A 20,428-nucleotide genomic window follows, 5' to 3' on the forward strand; every position below is an offset into this window, starting at 1 on the left:
ATCAATCCCCCGAGCATCCATATGAAGAAACTACTAGCCCTTAATTATACATATAAAAGTTTTAAGTTATATTTGTAGTGAGTTATAGTGCTTGCTGTGTATTGATATATAATTTGTGTGTGACGGGGTTCTTATTTTTCCATAATATTCATCCCATCAAAGAGAGGGGCTTTTAGTCAATTAGTGTATTTAATAATTTATTAGAAGATTTATTATTGTGGTTTTCCCAAACATCGCCCATTGGCACATTCTTTACAGTAATCTTGTAATTTTACTGGTTAAGGATTATTCCTTGACCTACTTATGTCATCTCTCCTTAGGCCCAGTATGGCTGAAGCCTGTAAGATTTCAGGTTAGCGTGTAGGCCTAGCATTATAGCTTTACTTTGCTTATATATCTAATACACATTCATCACTCATGCATGCTTGCCAGTCTTATACTCCTATGATCCTATCCTACTTAAACCTAACCATCACACATTAATTAATTATACTTAGCCACAACAATAAATCTTTCTTAAATGATTAAATAAACTAATTGCTACAAGTGTAATTAGCCACTGGAACAATTTATCAAAGGTTTTAGTGGATTCTCGTTATTGGCAATTTTTAAATCAAGACTGGAATCAAACAAACAGGAATTAATTCAGGGAAGTCCTATGACCTTTGTTACACAGGAGGTCAGACTAGCTGATCACAGTGGTCTTTTCTGGCTTTGGAATCTATGAACTGCTCCCATTGAAGTCAATGACAAAACTCCCAGTGACTTCAAGAATCAGGCCCTGTGTGGTGGGGCAGTCACCTCACCCCCTGAGAAAAGGGCTGGAACAGGCCTTTAGAGGCTGCATAGACTGGCAGCCAATCAATAAAGGCCTGTGGAGGGCCAATCAGGGGAAGGAAGAGGCAGCCAATCAGGGCTGGGCGAGGCCCTATATAAAGGTGGCCTAGCAGAGAAGAAGGTAGTCTCTCCTTGACTAGTGAGGGAGAAGGACAGGCTCCTGAAGGAAGGAGCCAGCACCTTGGACAGAGCAATGCTGGGCAGGCTCGGGGGAGCAGGAGAGGGGTCCAGCCCTGTTACCTGCCTGGCTGCAGACCCTGCTACAAAGGGCCAAGAAGGTACACAGGGCCATAGGGGAAGTGGTTCAGGGAAGAATAGGCGGACAAGAGGGGAACGAAGGAGGCTGCTGCTAGAGAGCCCCTGGGTCAGGACCCAGAGTAGTGGGCAGGCCTGGGTCTCGCCCTTTCCCCACCTTACAGTGCACCTGGCTATGGAAGATGGTGGCCAATACGGATTGCAACTTGCTCCTGAGCTAAGGGGATAGACTTTGGATTGTGGTTGGCCACTGAGGCAGGTGTGAGTTCCAAAGATGGCTGTTAACACCCCCCCGGAAGGGGGTGAGTCTGGAGTAGTAGGCACTGCCGGAGAGCAGCATCCTGAAGCGGACGCTGCCGAGCGGGGAGCAATGCGGGTCCCAGGGCAGCAGAATGGACAATGGGCAAGACACCACGTGCTGAGGACACTCTCCAGCGGACACAGCTAATTCCTGGAACAACCAGCGGGAGGCACCAGCGGTGGTGAGTCTTGACCCCGTCATACCCATCAAGAAGGAAGCTTAAAGATTCACAAAGGTAATGATTTTAAATCTCAAAAGACAATAAGTTGGCATAATGGCACAAATAGTGCCACTGAATGGGAGATGGGCTCCCTGGAGACTTAGCATGTTATATATAAAATATAAAACCACTTTTAAGTTGTTATGGAAAGGCTAGCTATACCACATAAAAATGTCCTTAAAGACAACAAAGGGCAGCATTCACATTAGCTCTAGGAACTCTTTTTTCCCCTTTATTAATACTAGAATGCAGGAAGTGAAGGATCCACATTTGGGTATTGCTCACTAATAACAAAACTGATGGTATGAGAACGCAATGTGCTTACATTTTTTTTCTGGGCATTCTTTATTCATCAATACATAGGTTCCTGTAGCTGAAAAACAGTCTTTTTCTAAAAGAATATTTAAGAAGGAATAAGGTACATTTTTGCTCATGAGATATTCAGGACCAATATTTTAAACCAGTGTCTTTAGAAGTGAGAAGCTAGTGTTTTGATTCAATGTGCCACCTAGATCCCGCCTTGATTTATAGTAACTTGTTTTTCATGAATATTGTTAGTCACAGTTTAGAAGTTAAAAGTACATTTGAAAGAGTAAGATTCAAATTTAGATTAACTAGTTGTCTGTAGCAACAACAAAACTGTCAATCCAGAACATATCAGTACTCCCTCAGTTCCAGTATCTTGTCTCCAATACTGGCATGTTTCAAAATAAGTTGAAAACACTCCAAAAAGGCACCTAGGCAACTGTGCAATATTTTATCATAACAGAAAAAATTGCTTTCTAACCCCCACAGAAAGTCTTAACCCTTAACCATGAGGCATAATAACCCTAATATGTTTTGCCTAGCTAGCTCATGTAGCTACATATGCTGGATTTTTTTCATACATGTATATAAACTCTCTCTCAAAATTCCACAAAAGCCATAAACCCAATTGATTTCAGCTGACGATGAATATCACAGCTGACTAAACAGTGTGTAAAGAAGAGTATTTCCTTATATCAACTTTAAATTTGTTGTCTTTAAATGAAGAATCACATAACTGGCTGACACAGAAGTGCCACAAAATTAATCAAAGTTGTCCCTGAATCTGCTAGCTTTGGTCATTAGAATCTTATTCTGCACAACGTTGAACATCCTCTGCTCCCGGTCAATTTAATGGAAGCTGGAAGATCTTCCAGGATCAGGCCTTAACACTGATGCTGAAGTACTTTTGTACATTGCTGTTGACTCAGCTCCACCCCTAATTAAATTTTTCCATCAAATTAAATTATATTTCTAATACAATTTTCAGAAACCTTCCCTCAGTGAACCGTATCCAGATCACCTGCTACATTGCTAGTTAGAAGAATAATTCTGAAATGTGTTGTGTTTTTTGTTGGTTTTGGTATGGCTTACCTTTATAATGTAAATATAGTGTGTCATTCAAACATGGGGTCACATATAATTTTTGCTGTTTGCAGATGTCTCGCAGGAGCTTTTTTGTCATTCTAAAACATTAACAGGAAGTATGAACAACTTAAAAAACCTTTAAAGTATAAAACACATTCTGAAAGCTTTAATATCTGCCTGACTTCAAATAGCTGAACAATCTGCTTCTTCAATGACATTTAACTCATTAGCTGCTTTACCCTTTCAGAACATTACTCAGAGTAATCATATAGTAGTTATTTTAGAACTGCTTTCCATTTCTGCTTGTTTAGAGTGCAGATGTTTTGCTTATCATTTTCTATGCTGTTAAAAAAGGAAAACAAACAAGAAATTAATTCGGCTATTAATATTTCCTCATCAATTTAATTAGCTAAGCAACCACATGATCTTTTTGTTAGAACTTCTTTTTCTCTTCCTCTACCCAACCCTTAATTTCTTGTTTTCCATTTGTTGTGTCTTTTTGTTACTAAGCTCCTGAACCTATGGCTGGAAGGCAGACCCCAATGTCCTTGTACAGCCCCACTGAAGTAAATGAGGCTCTGCATGGGCACAGTGATCTAACCCATATGGAGCCCCACATGCAGATCAGTGCTCCTGTCTCTTTTAGTAATCTGTGTATCACCTAACACATACTGGTTATTATCAAAAATAGAACTGTTTTAATAGGTAAGCTTTTAAACTTAAATATTTAACATATATAAATATATTTGAAACAAGCTGAAAATATTTTTGTCTTTGAGGAGACTAGATTTTACTAAAATAAACATGTATAAAAGGTTAAAAGAAAACTTTAGTAATTTATCCCTACCTACAGTACAAACTTGTATCTAGTTTTGTTGGGATTAGTTTATAACAAGTATTAAACATTACAAAATTATATGTCAGTTTTAACGCGCTCTATTCTTGTTGTTAATACAAAAAATGCACAGGTTGAACCTCAAAGCCCCAGTCCTGCAAAGACTTAAGCATGTGCTTAACTTTATACATTGAATGGGACTACTCAATTGCTTAAATTTTTGCAGGATTGGGGCTTAAAATGGTCAGATTTTTCTTGGCAGGAAGGCAGGCCCAAAGCAACACAGTAAAGCTGAGGAAAACTGGTAGAATCAGGACCTTAACAAATGAAACTGTATTTAAATTTTTACTTATTACTTTGAAATTTAATATTTCTGAGAAACACAGTGCTGACACAACTGACTGGTCACTTGAATTCATTAGGCAATATAATATATGGGTAATTGTCAGAATGTAACTAAGTCCCTATAAACATCACATGGCTGGAATAATCCCAGAAGGACTGAAGATTCAATAAAAACTGAAGGGGCTTATAAACATTAAGCAAAGCCTCTACATCTAAATAACTCTTTAGTGTTAGTAGCAAACGCTAACTATTTTATGCATGATAGATCATAGTGTTTGGTTTTTTTTTACTTATTTGTAACATTTCATTGCTTTTCACTATGAATCTACACTATTTGAAGCCCTTGAATTAAATTCTTGGCACCTCCAGGCAATGTATAGGCTCACAATAAAATATGCTACTTCCTTTGGAAACAAAATAATCTCATTATATAAAGTATATGTTCCCTTCCAAGATTTTTCATATGAATTTAGTTCTTCAGAAAGGTGTTGGTTGGTAACCCAAGGGACTGAAATTCTGTATGTATCTAGGTTTCAGAGTAACAGCCATGTTAGTCTGTATTCGCAAAAAGAAAAGGAGTACTTGTGGCACCTTAGAGACTAACCAATTTACTTGAGCATAAGCTTTCATGAGTTACAGCTCACTTCATCAGATGCATACTGTGGAAAGTACAGAAGATCTTTTTATACACACAAACCATGAAAAAATGGGTGTTTATCACTACGAAAGGTTTTCTCTCCCCCCACCCCACGCTGCTGCTGGTAATAGCTTATCTAAAGTGATCACTCTCCTTACAATGTGTATGATAATCAAGGCGGGCCATTTCCAGCACAAATCCAGGGTTTAACAAGAACGTCTGGGGGGGGGGGGTACGAAAAAACAAGGGGAAATAGGTTACCTTGCATAATGACTTAGCCACTCCCAGTCTCTATTCAAGCCTAAGTTAATTGTATCCAATTTGCAAATGAATTCCAATTCAACAGTCTCTCGCTGGAGTCTGGATCTGAAGTTTTTCTGTTGTAATATCGCAACTTTCAGGTCTGTAATCGCGTGACCAGAGAGATTGAAGTGTTCTCTGACTGGTTTAGGAATGTTATAATTCTTGACATCTGATTTGTGTCCATTTATTCTTTTACGTAGAGACTGTCCAGTTTGACCAATGTACATGGCAGAGGGGCATTGCTGGCACATGATGGCATATAGCACATTGGTGGATGTGCAGGTGAACGAGCCTCTGATAGTGTGGCTGATGTTATTAGGCCCTGTGATGGTGTCCCCTGAATAGATATGTGGGCACAGCTGGCAACGGCCTTTGTTGCAAGGATAGGTTCCTGGGTTAGTGGTTCTGTTGTGTGGTATGTGGTTGCTGGTGAGTATTCGCTTCAGGTTGGGGGGCTGTCTGTAGGAAAGGACTGGCCTGTCTCCCAAGATTTGTGAGAGTGTTGGGTCATCCTTCAGGATAGGTTGTAGATCCTTAATAATGCGTTGGAAGGGTTTTAGTTGGGGGCTGAAGGTGACGGCTAATGGCGTTCTGTTATTTTCTTTGTTAGGCCTGTCCTGTAGTAGGTGACTTCTGGGAACTCTTCTGGCTCTATCAATCTGTTTCTTCACTTCCGCAGGTGGGTATTGTAGTTGTAAGAATGCTTGACAGAGATCTTGTAGGTGTTTGTCTCTGTCTGAGGGGTTGGAGCAAATGCGGTTGTATCGCAGAGCTTGGCTGTAGACAATGGATCGTGTGGTGTGGTCAGGGTGAAAGCTGGAGGCATGTAAGTAGGAATAGCGGTCAGTAGGTTTCCGGTATAGGGTGGTGTTTACGTGACCATCGTTTATTAGCACTGGAGTGTCCAGGAAGTGGATCTCTTGTGTGAACTGGACCAAGCTGAGGTTGATGGTGGGATGGAAATTGTTGAAATCATGGTGGAATTCCTCAAGGGCTTCTTTGCCATGGGTCCAGATGATGTCATCAATATAGCACAAGTAGAGTAGGGGCGTTAGGGGACGAGAGCTGAGGAAGCATTGTTCTAAGTCAGCCATAAAAATGTTGGCATACTGTGGGGCCATGCGGGTATCCATAGCAGTGCCGCTGATTTGAAGGTATACATTGTCCCCAAATGTAAAATAGTTATGGGTAAGGACAAAGTCACAAAGTTCAGCCACCAGGTTAGCCGTGACATTATCGGGGATAGTGTTCTTGACGGCTTGTAGTCCATCTTTGTGTGGAATGTTGGTGTAGAGGGCTTCTACATCCATAGTGGCCAGGATGGCGTTATCAGGAAGATCACCGATGGATTGTAGTTTCCTCAGGAAGTCAGTGGTGTCTTGAAGGTAGCTGGGAGTGCTGGTAGCATAGGCCCTGAGGAGGGAGTCTACATAGCCAGACAATCCTGCTGTCAGGGTGCCAATGCCTGAGATGATGGGGCGTCCAGGATTTCCAGGTTTACGGATCTTGGGTAGTAGATAGAATATCCCAGGTCAGGGTTCCAGGGGTGTGTCTGTGCGGATTTGATCTTGTGCTTTTTCAGGGAGTTTCTTGAGCAAATGCTGTAGTTTCTTTTGGTAACTCTCAGTGGAATCAGAGAGTAATGGCTTGTAGAAAGTGGTGTTGGAGAGCTGCCGAGCAGCCTCTTGTTCATATTCTGACCTATTCATGATGACAACAGCACTTCCTTTGTCAGCCTTTTTGATTATGATGTCAGAGTTGTTTCTGAGGCTGTGGATGGCATTGTGTTCTGCACGGCTGAGGTTGTGGGGCAAGTGATGCTGCTTTTCCACAATTTCAGCCCGTGCACGTTGGCGAAAGCACTCTATGTACAAGTCCAGTCTGCTGTCTTGACCTTCAGGAGGAGTCCACCTAGAATCCTTCTTTTTGTAGTCTTGGTAGGGAGGTCTCCGTGGGTTAGTATGTTGTTCAGAGGTGTGTTGGAAATATTCCTTGAGTCGGAGACGTCGAAAATAGGATTCTAGGTCACCACAGAACTGTATCATGTTCGTGGGGGTGGAGGGGCAGAAGGAGAGGCGCCGAGATAGGACAGCTGCTTCTGCTGGGCTAAGAGTATAGTTGGATAGGTTAACAATATTGCTGGGTGGGTTGAGGGAACCATTGCTGTGGCCCCTTGTGGCATGTAGTAGTTTAGAAAGTTTAGTGTCACTTTGCTTCTCTACAAAAGAAAAAGGTGTGTTGTAAATGGCTTGCCTAGTTTTAGTAAAGTCCAGCCACGAGGAAGTTTGTGTGGTTTTTTATGAGAGTATCCATTTTTGAGAGCTCATTCTTTATCTTAAAATCATAGAATATCAGGGTTGGAAGGGACCTCAGGAGGTCATCTAGTCCAACCCCCTGCTCAAAGCAGGACCAATCCCCAATTAAATCATCCCAGCCAGGGCTTTGTCAAGCCTGACCTTAAAAACTTCTAAGGAAGGAGAGTCTACCACCTCCCTAGGTAACGCATTCCAGTGTTTCACCACCCTTTTGGTGAAAAAGTGTTTCCTAATATCCAACCTAAACCTCCCCCACTGCAACTTGAGACCATTACTCCTTGTCCTGTCATCTTCTACCACTGAGAATAGTCTAGAACCATCCTCTTTGGAACCACCTCTCAGGTAGTTGAAAGCAGCTATCAAATCCCCCCTCATTCTTCTCTTCTGCAGACTAAACAATCCCAGTTCCCTCAGCCTCTCCTCATAAGTCATGTGTTCCAGACCCCTAATCATTTTTGTTGCCCTTCGCTGGACTCTCTCCAATTTCTCCACATCCTTCTTGTAGTGTGGGGCCCAAAACTGGACACAGTACTCCAGATGAGGCCTCAGCAATGTCGAATAGAGGGGAACGATCACGTCCCTCGATCTGCTGGCTATGCCCCTACTTATACATCCCAAAACGCCATTGGCCTTCTTGGCAACAAGGGCACACTGTTGACTCATATCCAGCTTCTCGTCCACTGTCACCCCTAGGTCCTTTTCCGCAGAACTGCTGCCTAGCCAGGATGTTGATCAGGTGGTTCCGCAGTTTCTTTGAGAGCGTGTGGCACAAGCTGTCAGCATAGTCTGTGTGGTATGTAGATTGTAATGGATTTTTTACCTTCAGTCCTTTTGGTACGATGTCCATCTGTTTGCATTTGGAAAGGAAGATGATGTCTGTCTGTATCTGTACAAGTTTTTTCATGCAGTTGATAGATTTCCACTCCATACGGCTAAATGCAGTGCCTTGCATAATGACAGGTTTCAGAGTAACAGCCGTGTTAGTCTGTATTCGCAAAAAGAAAAGGAGTACTTGTGGCACCTTAGAGACTAACCAATTTATTTGAGCATAAGCTTTCGTGAGCTACAGCTCACTTCATCGGATGCATACTGTGGAAAGTACAGCTACTACAGGACAGGCCTAACAAAGAAAATAACAGAACGCCACTAGCCGTCACCTTCAGCCCCCAACTAAAACCCCTCCAACGCATTATTAAGGATCTACAACCTATCCTGAAGGATGACCCAACACTCTCTCACAAATCTTGGGAGACAGGCCAGTCCTTGCCTACAGACAGCCCCCCAACCTGAAGCAAATACTCACCAGCAACCACATACCACACAACAGAACCACTAACCCAGGAACCTATCCTTGCAACAAAGGCCGTTGCCAGCTGTGCCCACATATCTATTCAGGGGACACCATCACAGGGCCTAATAACATCAGCCACACTATCAGAGGCTCGTTCACCTGCACATCCACCAATGTGCTATATGCCATCATGTGCCAGCAATGCCCCTCTGCCATGTACATTGGTCAAACTGGACAGTCTCTACGTAAAAGAATAAATGGACACAAATCAGATGTCAAGAATTATAACATTCCTTAACCAGTCAGAGAACACTTCAATCTCTCTGGTCACGCGATTACAGACCTGAAAGTTGCGATATTACAACAGAAAAACTTCAGATCCAGACTCCAGCGAGAGACTGTTGAATTGGAATTCATTTGCAAATTGGATACAATTAACTTAGGCTTGAATAGAGACTGGGAGTGGCTAAGTCATTATGCAAGGTAACCTATTTCCCCTTGTTTTTTCGTACCTCCCCCCCCCAGACGTTCTTGTTAAACCCTGGATTTGTGCTGGAAATGGCCCGCCTTGATTATCATACACATTGTAAGGAGAGTGATCACTTTAGATAAGCTATTACCAGCAGGAGAGTGGGGTGGGGGGAGAGAAAACCTTTTGTAGTGGTAAACACCCATTATTTCATGGTTTGTGTGTATAAAAAGATCTTCTGTACTTTCCACAGTATGCATCTGATGAAGTGAGCTGTAGCTCACGAAAGCTTATGTTCAAATAAATTGGTTAGTCTCTAAGGTGCCACAAGTAGTCCTTTTCTTTGTATGTATCTACAGCCTGATCCACATCCTGATGAAGTCAGTTGGATTCTTTCCTTTGACTTTAAAAAATGCAGCAGAACAGGTATGTCAGAGCTAACAGCAATGCAATGTTCCTCCATATTATCTCCTACTAACACATTAACAACTGTAATTCATATATCATGTCCATTCAGTAATTGGTCTGTCTGCTGAAACTTTCAACAAGATTACCAATTAGTACTAGTTACAGTGGCAGATTTTGTGACATGCACATTTGTCCACTGGGAAATGGACTGAGAACTACCCCATTTCACATTTGCCACTGTATAACCTTCAGATGGTAAAAATCTATACTAACTCAAGACAGATTTGAACCAGAATCCTTAAAGAAAAAGAGAAGATTTACATCCCACCCCATTGAGCCACCTACTACATGTTTTCTTTGTTAAAATTTTTCTCTGCATTAGAAATATTCATACTCAGGTTGCTAAACAGTGTATTGTCTGCAGTGGTACTGAGAAAGGGTCCAATCCTACAGACAACGCTTCCATTAAGTTTGCGCAATTATCTCTGAAGCCATTAAATAACCCTTCATGGTGAATTCAAAATGCAATTTGCTACTACGGCCATCAAAAAGCAGTATGAATTTTGTGAAATGTCAAGGACAATTTTTGATTTCTTGATTGGCATCAGGTTCATCTTATATACCATTTTGCTGCATCATTTAAGATAAACACAGATAGCAAAATCCTGGCTCTACTCAAGTCAATGGCAAAACTTCCATTGACTTCAATGGAACCACAGTTTCACTCATTAATAACATTAAAATAAATTACCGAAGGCAACCTTTGTTTTCTTCTGCCTCGTGACTGGATGAATTGGTCACTGGTTTATGATCACCACCTGACTGCTGCTCATCCTGTTGATATGTTTTGGATACAGTGTACACTGTTTTCTCTTCAGATTTAGTATCTTCTTGTTATGTAAGAAAAAAAATTGCCATATAACAGTATGAGTGTGACACTTACATTGTTTACTTTCTAAAGAGAAATATTATTTTTTAAAGTCAATTTCCATAAAAATGTTCAAGTAAAAGCAGTCTGTCCCAAAAAACTTGTTAACTTTTTTAAAGGAAATTGCAGCTTTTTTAGAAGCAGTAGCTATTAATCACAGACAAAGAATATTCCAATATTTTGTTTACTGCTTACCTCTAGATACACTCTGATATGGTAGTATCTATGACTCCAAAAATGAATGGTAACAATGGGAGCATTAGTAGCAGAGCTCTTGTAGTTTCTTGTTGCAATGATATGATTGTTGCATATTAAAGCTATCCTCTTAATTTACTGGTGATTTGGTATTCATATAGGACTGACAACCTTGCATGTAAAGAAACTAAAATAATAGTACACCCATATTACAGGGCATCTTAGTTGTTAGTGTAGCTTTTCCATATAATTACCTGTTTTTACAGCTATCATGGTATCTCCAGTGCTGTAATCATTCAAAATCTCTTCTGACTTCCTTTGTACATTCACATCATCTTTGATTCCCTCTTCAGGCTCTGGCTCTACATCTTGTGGTTGGGACTGTAGTTCTGCCATTTAGAGAGAAAGAAACAAACAAGATGGCCTCAGCAAATATTTAAATATACAGAGCTAAATTATGCTTTCGGTTACACCAGTTGGGAGTTCATGGAAGCTGTCCGATTACAAATAAGGGCAGAATTATTTACACAGTAAAAACTGGAAGGTCATTAAGGTTCCTGTTCTGGCCTCAGTTAGGGGAAAAACTCACTGAGTTCAGTGGGAGCAGGAACAAGCTCATATTGGATCATATTTTGATCCCAATTACACTAGCATAACAGAGCAGGATATAGCCCAGTGCAAGTTGTATCCATGTGAGTAAGGGCAGCGCTGGACATTAAGAGTTCAATTGGTAAAACATCACCTTCTTAAGAAAACAAAAATTAAGTAGCCACATGATCACTAAATTCTTTCTAACAGAAAACGCTATGGTCAAGTGTTAATGTAGCTTTTCCTTTCAATTACCTGTTTTTACAAGACTGTTTTCATTGTTTGTCTGGATATCTCCATTTCTGCAATCACTTGGAGACTCCTCTGTCATATCTTGCTCATTAAATTCCTCCTTGATTCCCTTCTCTGGACCAGTCTCTCCATATGGTGGTCGCATTTTAAGCTCTGCCATTTAGATGGACGACAAGTTAGGGCATGACCTATTAGCCAATCCTATTACTTTTAAACTCATACAAAATTTCCAGTGGCTTCAATGGGAGTATTTCATGAGTAAGGACCAAAACTCCAGTCCTGCAATTGGATTGATGTGGGCAGACACTTGAGTCTGTGACTTTGTGGGCAGGAAGGTAAAATGACAAAGACCTGATTGCAGAATTGAGACCTAAAACAAGACTGAAAAAACGTATTATGAAAAAAAAAATGGATTTTCAAAATCTTTCCTGAAAACCATCCTGATATCTTTTTTTTGAGAGAAGGATGAAAAAGAGCAAGCACTAAAACAGAGTAAATAAGCGAGGTTTAAAGCAAAAAAAAAAAGTTAAACAAACACGGTAGTCACACAAGATCATGGTAAGGTTATATTTAAAAAACAAAACTCCCAAGCCTATCAACATAAATACAATACATAACTATCAAAGTGTGTGCCTGTCAGCACCCTGGTCACTTCATGCTAGATAGAGCCCTTAGGCTCTGCCCAGAGAAAAGGGCAGAGCATAAACTGTACCACCCCAAAAGGAGCACAGGAAAGAATTGTGCCTCAAAGAGACATACTTCCTCTTAGGGCAAGAGAGGAATTAAGTTTCTTCAACCCTTTTCAGGATGTTATTGACTGCCCCTTATGTACTTGAGGTGGCTACTCTGGCTGGGGAATAACCAAAGGCTCCTCCCTCTTCTCTATCCCTCTCCAACTTTCCACTGAGTTGGAATAACAAGCTGAGTTGCTAGGAACTCAGTCACATGGGGAAGTAAGAGGGTGGAATCTTACTCCTCTGTGTATCCAAGTAAATGCCAGGGACAATTTAACCCACTGCTTGTATGTGGATCCCTTTCCCCACTCTATTTATCTTTCATCATTTTAGATTGTAAACTCTTTGGTGCAGGTCCATACCTTCCTCTATATCTGCAGAATGCACAGCAAAATGGTGGCAGTGCGCATTACCACAGCACAAATATTAAATAACAAATGCCAGGCCAGGTTCATTTTGACTTCTTGATCAAAACTTGGCTGAATTATTATGCTTAGATATGGTGATGAGTGCTGCATAAAATAGACAGTGGTGATATGAAGCTTGGAAACCATACACAGCTCTGAGCTTGTAACGTTTGTCCAGTATCAGAAGATGTGAACTACTATGGGTCTGAGTCCTGCATAGAGGCTGCTGGGTCATTTTGAACCTGAAATTAATATTCTTATTTCTGAGCCCTGGTCTACACTAGGAGTTTAGGTCGAACTTAGCAGCTTTAAATCGATGAAAACCTGCACCCGTCCACACGATGAAGCCCTTTTTTTCAACTTAAAGGGCTCTTAAAATCGATTTCCTTAATCCACCTCTGACAAGTAGATTACCGCTTAAATTGGCCTTGCCAGGTCAAACTTGGGGTACTGTGGACGCAATTAGACAGTATTGGCCTCCCGGGAGCTATCCCAGAGTGCTCTATTGTGACCGCTCTGGACAGCATTCTCAACTCAGATGCACTGGCCAGGTAGACAGGAAAAGGCCCACAAACTTTTGAATTTCAATTTCCTGTTTGCATGGTCACCTGCAGCTTGCCACGCTGGCCAGAACTCATCAGCAGAGGTGACCATGATGGAGTCCCAGAATCGCAAAAGAGCTCCAGCATGGACCGAACGGGAGGTACGGGATCTGATCGCTGTATGGGGAGAGGAATCCGTGCTATCAGAACTCTGTTCCAGTTTTCAAAATGCCAAAACATTTGTCAAAATCTCCCAGGGCATGAAGGACAGAGGCCGTAACAGGGACCCAAAGCAATGCCGTGTGAAACTTAAGGAGCTGAGGCAAGCCTACCAGAGAGGCAAACGGCAGCTCCAGGTCAGAGCCCCAAACATGACACTTCTATGATGAGCTGCATGCCATTTTAGGGGGTTCAGCCACCACTACCCCAGCCGTGTTGTTTGACTCCTTCAATGGAGATGGAGGCAACACAGAAGCAGGTTTTCGGGACGAGGAAGATAGCTCAAAGCAAGCAGAGAAATCGGTTTTCCCGACAGCCAGGAACTGTTTCTCACCCTGGACCTGAAAGCAGTCCCCCCCGGACCCACCCAAGCCTGCCTCCCGGACCCACCAGGTGGAGAAGAGACCTCTGGTGAGTGTACCTTTTAAAATACTATACATGGTTTAAAAGCAAGCATGTTTTTAATGATTGATTTGCCCTGGCATTTGCAGATCTCCTGGATATACTCCCAAAGCCTTTGCAAAAGGTTTCTGGGGAGGGCAGCCTTATTCCATCCACCATGGTAGGACACTTTACCACACCAGGCCAGTAGCACATACTCAGGAATCATTGTAGAACAAAGCATTGCAGTGTATGTTTGCTGGCATTCAAACAACATCCGTTCTTTATCTCTGTTATCCTCAGAGTGATATCATTCATGGTCACCTAGTTTGAAATAGGGTGCTTTTCTTAGGGGGATATTCAGAGGTGCCCGTTCCTGCTGGGCTGTTTGCCTGTGGCTGAACAGAAATGTTCCCCGCTGTTAGCCGGGGGGGGGTGAGGGGCTAGCCACGTGGTGGGGAGGAGGCAAAATGCGACCTTGGAACGAAAGCACATGTGCTGTGTATGTAATGTTAACAGTAAACCTTACTGTTAACGAGTGTAGCCATTGTTCTAGAAAATGTCTTTTTAAATACCACTGCCTCTTTTCTTTTTTTCTCCACCAGCTGCATGTGTTTCAATGATCACAGGATCTTCTTCTTCCCAGAGGCTAGTGAAGATTAGAAGGTGAAAAAAACAAACTCGTGATGAAATGTTCTGAGCTCATGCTGTCCTCCCACACTGACACAGCACCGACAAATGCGTGGAGGCAGACATTGTCAGAGTGCAGGAAAGCACAATATGACCAGGAGGAGAGGTGGCAGGCTGAAGAGAGGGCTAAAGCTCAAATGTGGCGGCAGCGTGATGAGAGGAGGCAGGATTCAATGCTGAGGCTGCTGGAGGATCAAACCAATAGAGCACAGACTGCCGCTACAGCCCCTGTGTAACCAACCACCCTCCTCCCCAAGTTCCATAGCCTCCTCACCCAGATGCCCAAGAACATGGTGGGGAGGCCTCCAGCCACTCCACCCCAGAGGACTGCCCAAGCAACAGAAGGCTGGCATTCAATAAGTTAACTTTTTTTAAACTTTTAAAGTACTGTGTGGCTTTGTCCTTCTCTCCTCCACCACCCCTCCTGGGCTACCTTGGTAGTTATCCCGCTATTTGTGTGATGAATTAATAAAGAATGCATGAATGTGAAGCAACAATGACTTTATTGCCTCTGCAAGCGGTGATCGAAGGGAGGCGGGGAGGGTGGTAGAGTGAACCAAGGGGCGGTGGGTTTCATCATGGAGAAACAAACAACTTTCACACCATAGCCAGTCCAGTCATGAAACTGGTTTTCAAAGCTTCTCTGATGCACACCGCGCCCTCCTGTGCTCTTCTAACCACCCTGGTGTCTGGCTGTGCGAAACCAGCAGCCAGGCGATTTGCCTCAACCTCCCACCCCGCCACAAACGCCTTCCCCCTTACTCTCACAGATATTATGGAGCACACAGCAAGCAGTAATAACAGTGGGAATATTGGTTTTGCTGAGGTCTAAGCGAGTCAGTAAACTGCACCAGTGCGCTTTTAAACATCCAAATGCACATTCTACCACCATTCTGCACTTGCTCAGCCTAGAGTTGAACAGCTCCTGACTACTGTCCAGGCTGCCTGTGTATGGCTTCATGAGCCAGGGCATTAAGGGGTAGGCTGGGTCCCCAAGGATATATACAGGCATTTCAACATCCCCAACGGTTATTTTCTGGTCTGGGAATAAAGTCCCTTCTTGCAGCTTTTGAAACAGACCAGAGTTCCTGAAGATGCGAGCGTCATGTACCTTTCCTGGCCATCCCACGTTGATGTTGGTGAAACGTCCCTTGTGATCCACCAGAGCTTGCAGCACTATTGAAAAGTACCCCTTGCGGTTTATGTACTCGCTGGCTTGGTGCTCCGGTGCCAAGATAGGGATATGGGTTCTGTCTATGGCCCCACCACAGTTAGGGAATCCCGTTGCAGCAAAGCCATCCACTATGACCTGCGCATTTCCCAGGGTCACTACCCTTGATATCAGCAGATCTTTGATTGCGTGGGCTACTTGCCTCACAGCAGCCCCAACAGTAGATTTGCCCACTCCAAATTGATTCCCAACTGACCGGTAGCTGTCTGGCATTGCAAGCTTCCACAGGGCTATTGCCACTCACCTCTCAACTGTGAGGGCTGCTCTCATCTTGGTATTCTTGCACCTCAGGGCAGGGGAAAGCAAGTCAAAGTTCCATGAAAGTGCCCTTATGCATGCGAAAGTTTTGCAGCCACTGGGAATTGTCCCAGACCCGCAACACTATGCGGTCCCACCAGTCTGTGCTTGTTTCCTGAGCCCAGAATCGGCGTTCCACCACGTGAACCTACCCCATTAGCACCATGATGCCCACATTGCCAGGGCCCCTGCTTTGCGAGACGTCTGTGTCCATGTCTCATCACTCACGTTACCGTGGTGAGGTCGCCTACTCGCCCGGTATCGCTTTGCCACGTTCTGGTGCTGCATATACTGCTGGATAATGCACGTGGTGTTTAATGTGCTCCTAATTGTCAAAGTGATCTGAGCGGGCTCCATGCTTGCCGTGGTATGGTGTCTGCACAGAAAAAAGGCGCGGAACAATTGTCTGCCGTTGCCCTGACAGAGGGAGGGGAGACTGACGACATGGCTTACAGGGAATTGAAATCAACAAAGGGGGTGGCTTTGCGAGACACTGCATGGCCCCCTCAAGGATAGAACTCAAAACCTCAAGGATAGAACTCAAAACTGGGTTTAGCAGGCCGCTGATTTCAGAGGGAGGGAGGGAGGAGAAAATGAATACAAAACAAATCTGGTCTATTTCTTGTTTTGAGCCACTTCATCTATCTTTATACATCTTGCTGGCAGCAGACTGTGCAGTACGACCGCTATCCGTCATCATCTCCTGGGTGCTCGGCAGAAGACGGTGCAGTATGACGACTAGCCATCATCTTCTGCTGGCTGGAGGTTAAAATACAGCGCACTGCCGGTAGGATTGAATCGCCATGAGACGAAACAAGGGAAATGACCTGGCTGAGTCACTCCCATGTTTGTCCAGGCGCCCGATTAAAAGAGCACCCAGGACTACGTCGATGACGGCTACCAGTCATACTGCACTGTCTGCTGCCAAAAGGCAATTAACTGCTGCTGTGTAGCAATGCAGTACCACGTCTGCCAGCACCCAGGAGACATACGGTGACAGTTAGCTGAGTGGGCTCCATGCTTGCCGTGGTATGGCGTCTGCACAGGTAACTCAAGAAAAACGGCGCAAAACGATTGTCTGCCCTTGCTTTCATGGAGGGAAGGAGGGAACGGGGGCCTGATGATATGTACCCAGAACCACCCGCGACAATGTTTTAGCCCCATCAGGCACTGGGATTTCTACCCAAAATTCAAATGGGCGGCGGAGACTGCGGGAACTGTGGGATAGCCACCCACAGTGCAACGCTCCGGAAGTCGATGGTTGCCTCTGTACTGTGGACGCACTCCGCCGACTACATGCACTTAGAGCACTTGTGTGGGGACACACACAATCAACTGTATAAAACCGCTTTCTACAAAAACGACTTCTATAAATTCAACCTAATTTCGTCGTGTAGACGTACCCTAATAGCAGCTGGGCGCATCATATGAATCTCACTCACACTAATCTAATACATATCCCTGCCTCATGGGGGTGTCCCCCACAGATCCTCTACTCTGTGGGGGTTCCATCCATCTCCCTCCCTTGTGGGGTGTATCACCTAATCTCCTGCTTCCCATATGGGGTGTCACACAAATTCCCTGCCCTTTGGGTGAGGGTACCAAACCCTCCTTTCTATATGGGGGTATCACATGAACAGCTTTCATCCACACATGGGGGTGTCACCATGGGCAGATTTTGGGTGGGGCAAGGCAGCCTGAGTGTGCAATATAACAAGTTCTGCAGAGGAGATAGGAGACTGCTCCCAGCTTGTGCCCTGAAGCAGGGAGTCAGAATTTTGTTTATAAACAGATTGATTAACAGGGGATTAAGATAAGAAAGGGCTGTTAAGCCGTTTCCTAAAGTTAAATGACCTCTTCCAAGCTCAGTGAAATGCAAAAAGTAAGTTGCCTAAATGACAGTAAGTAATTGTAGATTTTTCTACAATTGTTTCAATTGTTGTTTTCAAGAGGTAGTAACAAAATTACTAATATCTTTCTTTGAGAAGATAACTAATTTTTTTTAAACAAAGAAATGCAGTAGATCTAATCTACCTGGATGTCAGTAAGGCATTTGATACAGTTACACAGGGGAAATTATTAGTTAAACTGGAGAAGATGGGGATTAATATGAGAACTGAAAGGTGGATAAGGAACTGATTAAAGGGGAGACTGCAACAGGTCATACTGAAAGGTGAACTGTCAGAATGCAGGGAGGTTACTAGTGGAGTTCCTCATTTAACATTTTTATTACTGACCTTAGCACAAAAAGTGGGCGTGTGTTAATAAAGTTTGCAAATGACACAAAGTTGGGAGTATTGCCAATATGGAGAAGGACCAGAATATCGTACAAGAACATCTGGATGACCTTCTAAACTGCAAGTAATATAAATGGAATGAAATTTAAGAACTAACACGAAGAATTTTTGCTATAAGCTGGAGATTTATCAGTTGTAAGTGACAGAGGAAGAGAGAGACTTGGGTGTTGTCAAGGTTCCTTCCCCACTCTGAACTCTAGGGTACAGATGTGGGGACCTGCATGAAAGACCCCCTAAGCTTATTCTTACCAGCTTAGGTTAAAAACTTCCCCAAGGTAGAAACTTTGCCTTGTCCTTGAACCCTATGCTGCCACCACCAAGCACGTTTAAACAAAGAAGAGGGAAAAAGCCCACTTGGAGACGTCTTCCCCCAAAATATCCCCCCTAGCCCTACACCCCCTTTCCTGGGGAAGGCTTGATAAAAATCCTCACCAATTTGTACAGGTGAACACAGACCCAAACCCTTGGATCTTAAGAACAATGAAAAATCAATCAGGTTCTTAAAAGAAGAATTTTAATTAAAGAAAAGGTAAGAGAATCACCTCTGTAAAGTCAGGATGGTAAATACCTTACAGGGTAATCAGATTCAAAACACAGAGAATCCCTCTAGGCAAAACCTTAAGTTACAAAAAGACACAAAAACAGGAATATACATTCCATTCAGCACAGCTTATTTTACCAGCCATTTAACAAAAGGAAATCTAACACATTTCTAGCTAGATTATTTACTGACTTAACAGAGTTTCTGAGACTGCATTCCTGATCTGTTCCCGGCAAAAGCCTCACACAGACAGACCCTTTGTTCCCCTCCCCTCCCGATTTGAAAGTATCTTGTCTCCTCATTGGTCATTTTGGTCAGGTGCCAGCGAGGTTATCTTAGCTTCTTAAACCTTTACAGGTGAAAGGGTTTTGCCTCTGGCCAGGAGGGATTTTATAGCACTGTATACAGAAAGGTGGTTACCCTTCCCTTTGTTTTTATGACAGGTGTATTGGTTGATCAAAGGATGACTATGAGCTATCAGTGTGATGCAGCCGTGGAAAAAGGCCAATACAGTCCTGGGGTGCACCAGACGAGGTATTTCCAGTAGAGACAGGGGAAGTGTTAGAACCATTATCCATGGCACTGGTGATATCTCATCTGGAGTAGTGTGTGCAATTCTGGTCTCCCATGTTTAAAAAAGATGAATTCAAACTGGTTGCAGAGAAGGGCTACTAGGATGATCTGAGGAATGGAAACTCTACCTTATGAGAGGAAACTCAGGGAGCTTGGCTTGCTTAGTCTAACAAAAAGAAGGCTGAGGGGAGAGATGATTGCTCTCTATAAATACATCAGAGGGATAAATACCAGGGAGGGAGAGGAGTTCTTTAAGTTAAGCACCAATGTGGACCCCCAGAACAAATGGATATAAACTGATCATCAACAAGTTTAGGCTTGAAATTAGGTGAAGGTTTGTAACTATTAGAGGAGTGAAGTTCTGGACCAGCCTCCCAAGAGGAGCAGTGGGAGCAAAAAACCTGACTTCAAAACTAAGCATGATAAATTTATAGAGGGGATGGTATGACAAGACTGCCTACAATGGCATGTGGCCCACCATTGATGGCCTGTGGCAAAACATCCCAACAGACAGAGACAAGACAATAGATGGGGAGGGCTCTGAGTTACGACAGAGAATTCTTTCCCAGGTATCTTCCTGGTGGGTCTTTCCCACTTCCTCAGGATCTAACTGATCACTATATTTGGGGTTGGGAAGGAATTTTTCCCAGGTCAGATTAGCAGAGACCCTGAGTGGGTGTTGTTGTTGTTGTTTTTTTTTTTTCCCTTTCTCTACTAGGGTGACCAGATGTCCTGATTTTAAAGGGACAATCCTGATTTTTGGATCTTTCCTATTACCCCTCACCCCCATCCCGATTTTTCACATTTGCTGTCTGGTCACCCTATCCTCTACAGCATGGGTCACTTGCAGGTTTAAACTAGTGTAAATGATGAGTTATCTGTAACTTGCAGTCTTTAAACCACGATGTGAGTACTTCAGTAACTCGGCCAGAGGTTAGGTGTCTA

The 20,428-nt window shown here is 43.3% G+C and overlaps 1 protein-coding gene across 5 annotated transcripts in view; it reads right to left on the reverse strand.

The window, feature by feature from the left end:
* DNAAF1 (dynein axonemal assembly factor 1) overlaps positions 1–20,428 on the reverse strand; it is a 34,195-nt gene that overhangs the window by 12,875 nt on the left and 892 nt on the right. The window contains exons 1-4 of one of the 5 annotated variants that reach the window (XM_007053973.4): positions 11,575–11,731; positions 10,986–11,120; positions 10,360–10,498; positions 3,012–3,103 (exon numbers count right to left, since the gene is read on the reverse strand). In XM_007053973.4, the coding sequence (XP_007054035.3) occupies positions 3,012–3,103; positions 10,360–10,498; positions 10,986–11,120; positions 11,575–11,731 (523 nt within the window). Of the gene's footprint in view, positions 1–3,011; positions 3,104–10,359; positions 10,499–10,985; positions 11,121–11,574; positions 11,732–20,428 lie in introns of those variants that run through there. The other 4 variants (XM_037877780.2, XM_037877779.2, XM_043526235.1 and 1 more) reach the window with 4 other exon arrangements.

Source organism: Chelonia mydas, chromosome 12, assembly GCF_015237465.2.
Source record: "Chelonia mydas isolate rCheMyd1 chromosome 12, rCheMyd1.pri.v2, whole genome shotgun sequence".
Classification (NCBI taxonomy): domain Eukaryota; kingdom Metazoa; phylum Chordata; order Testudines; family Cheloniidae; genus Chelonia; species Chelonia mydas.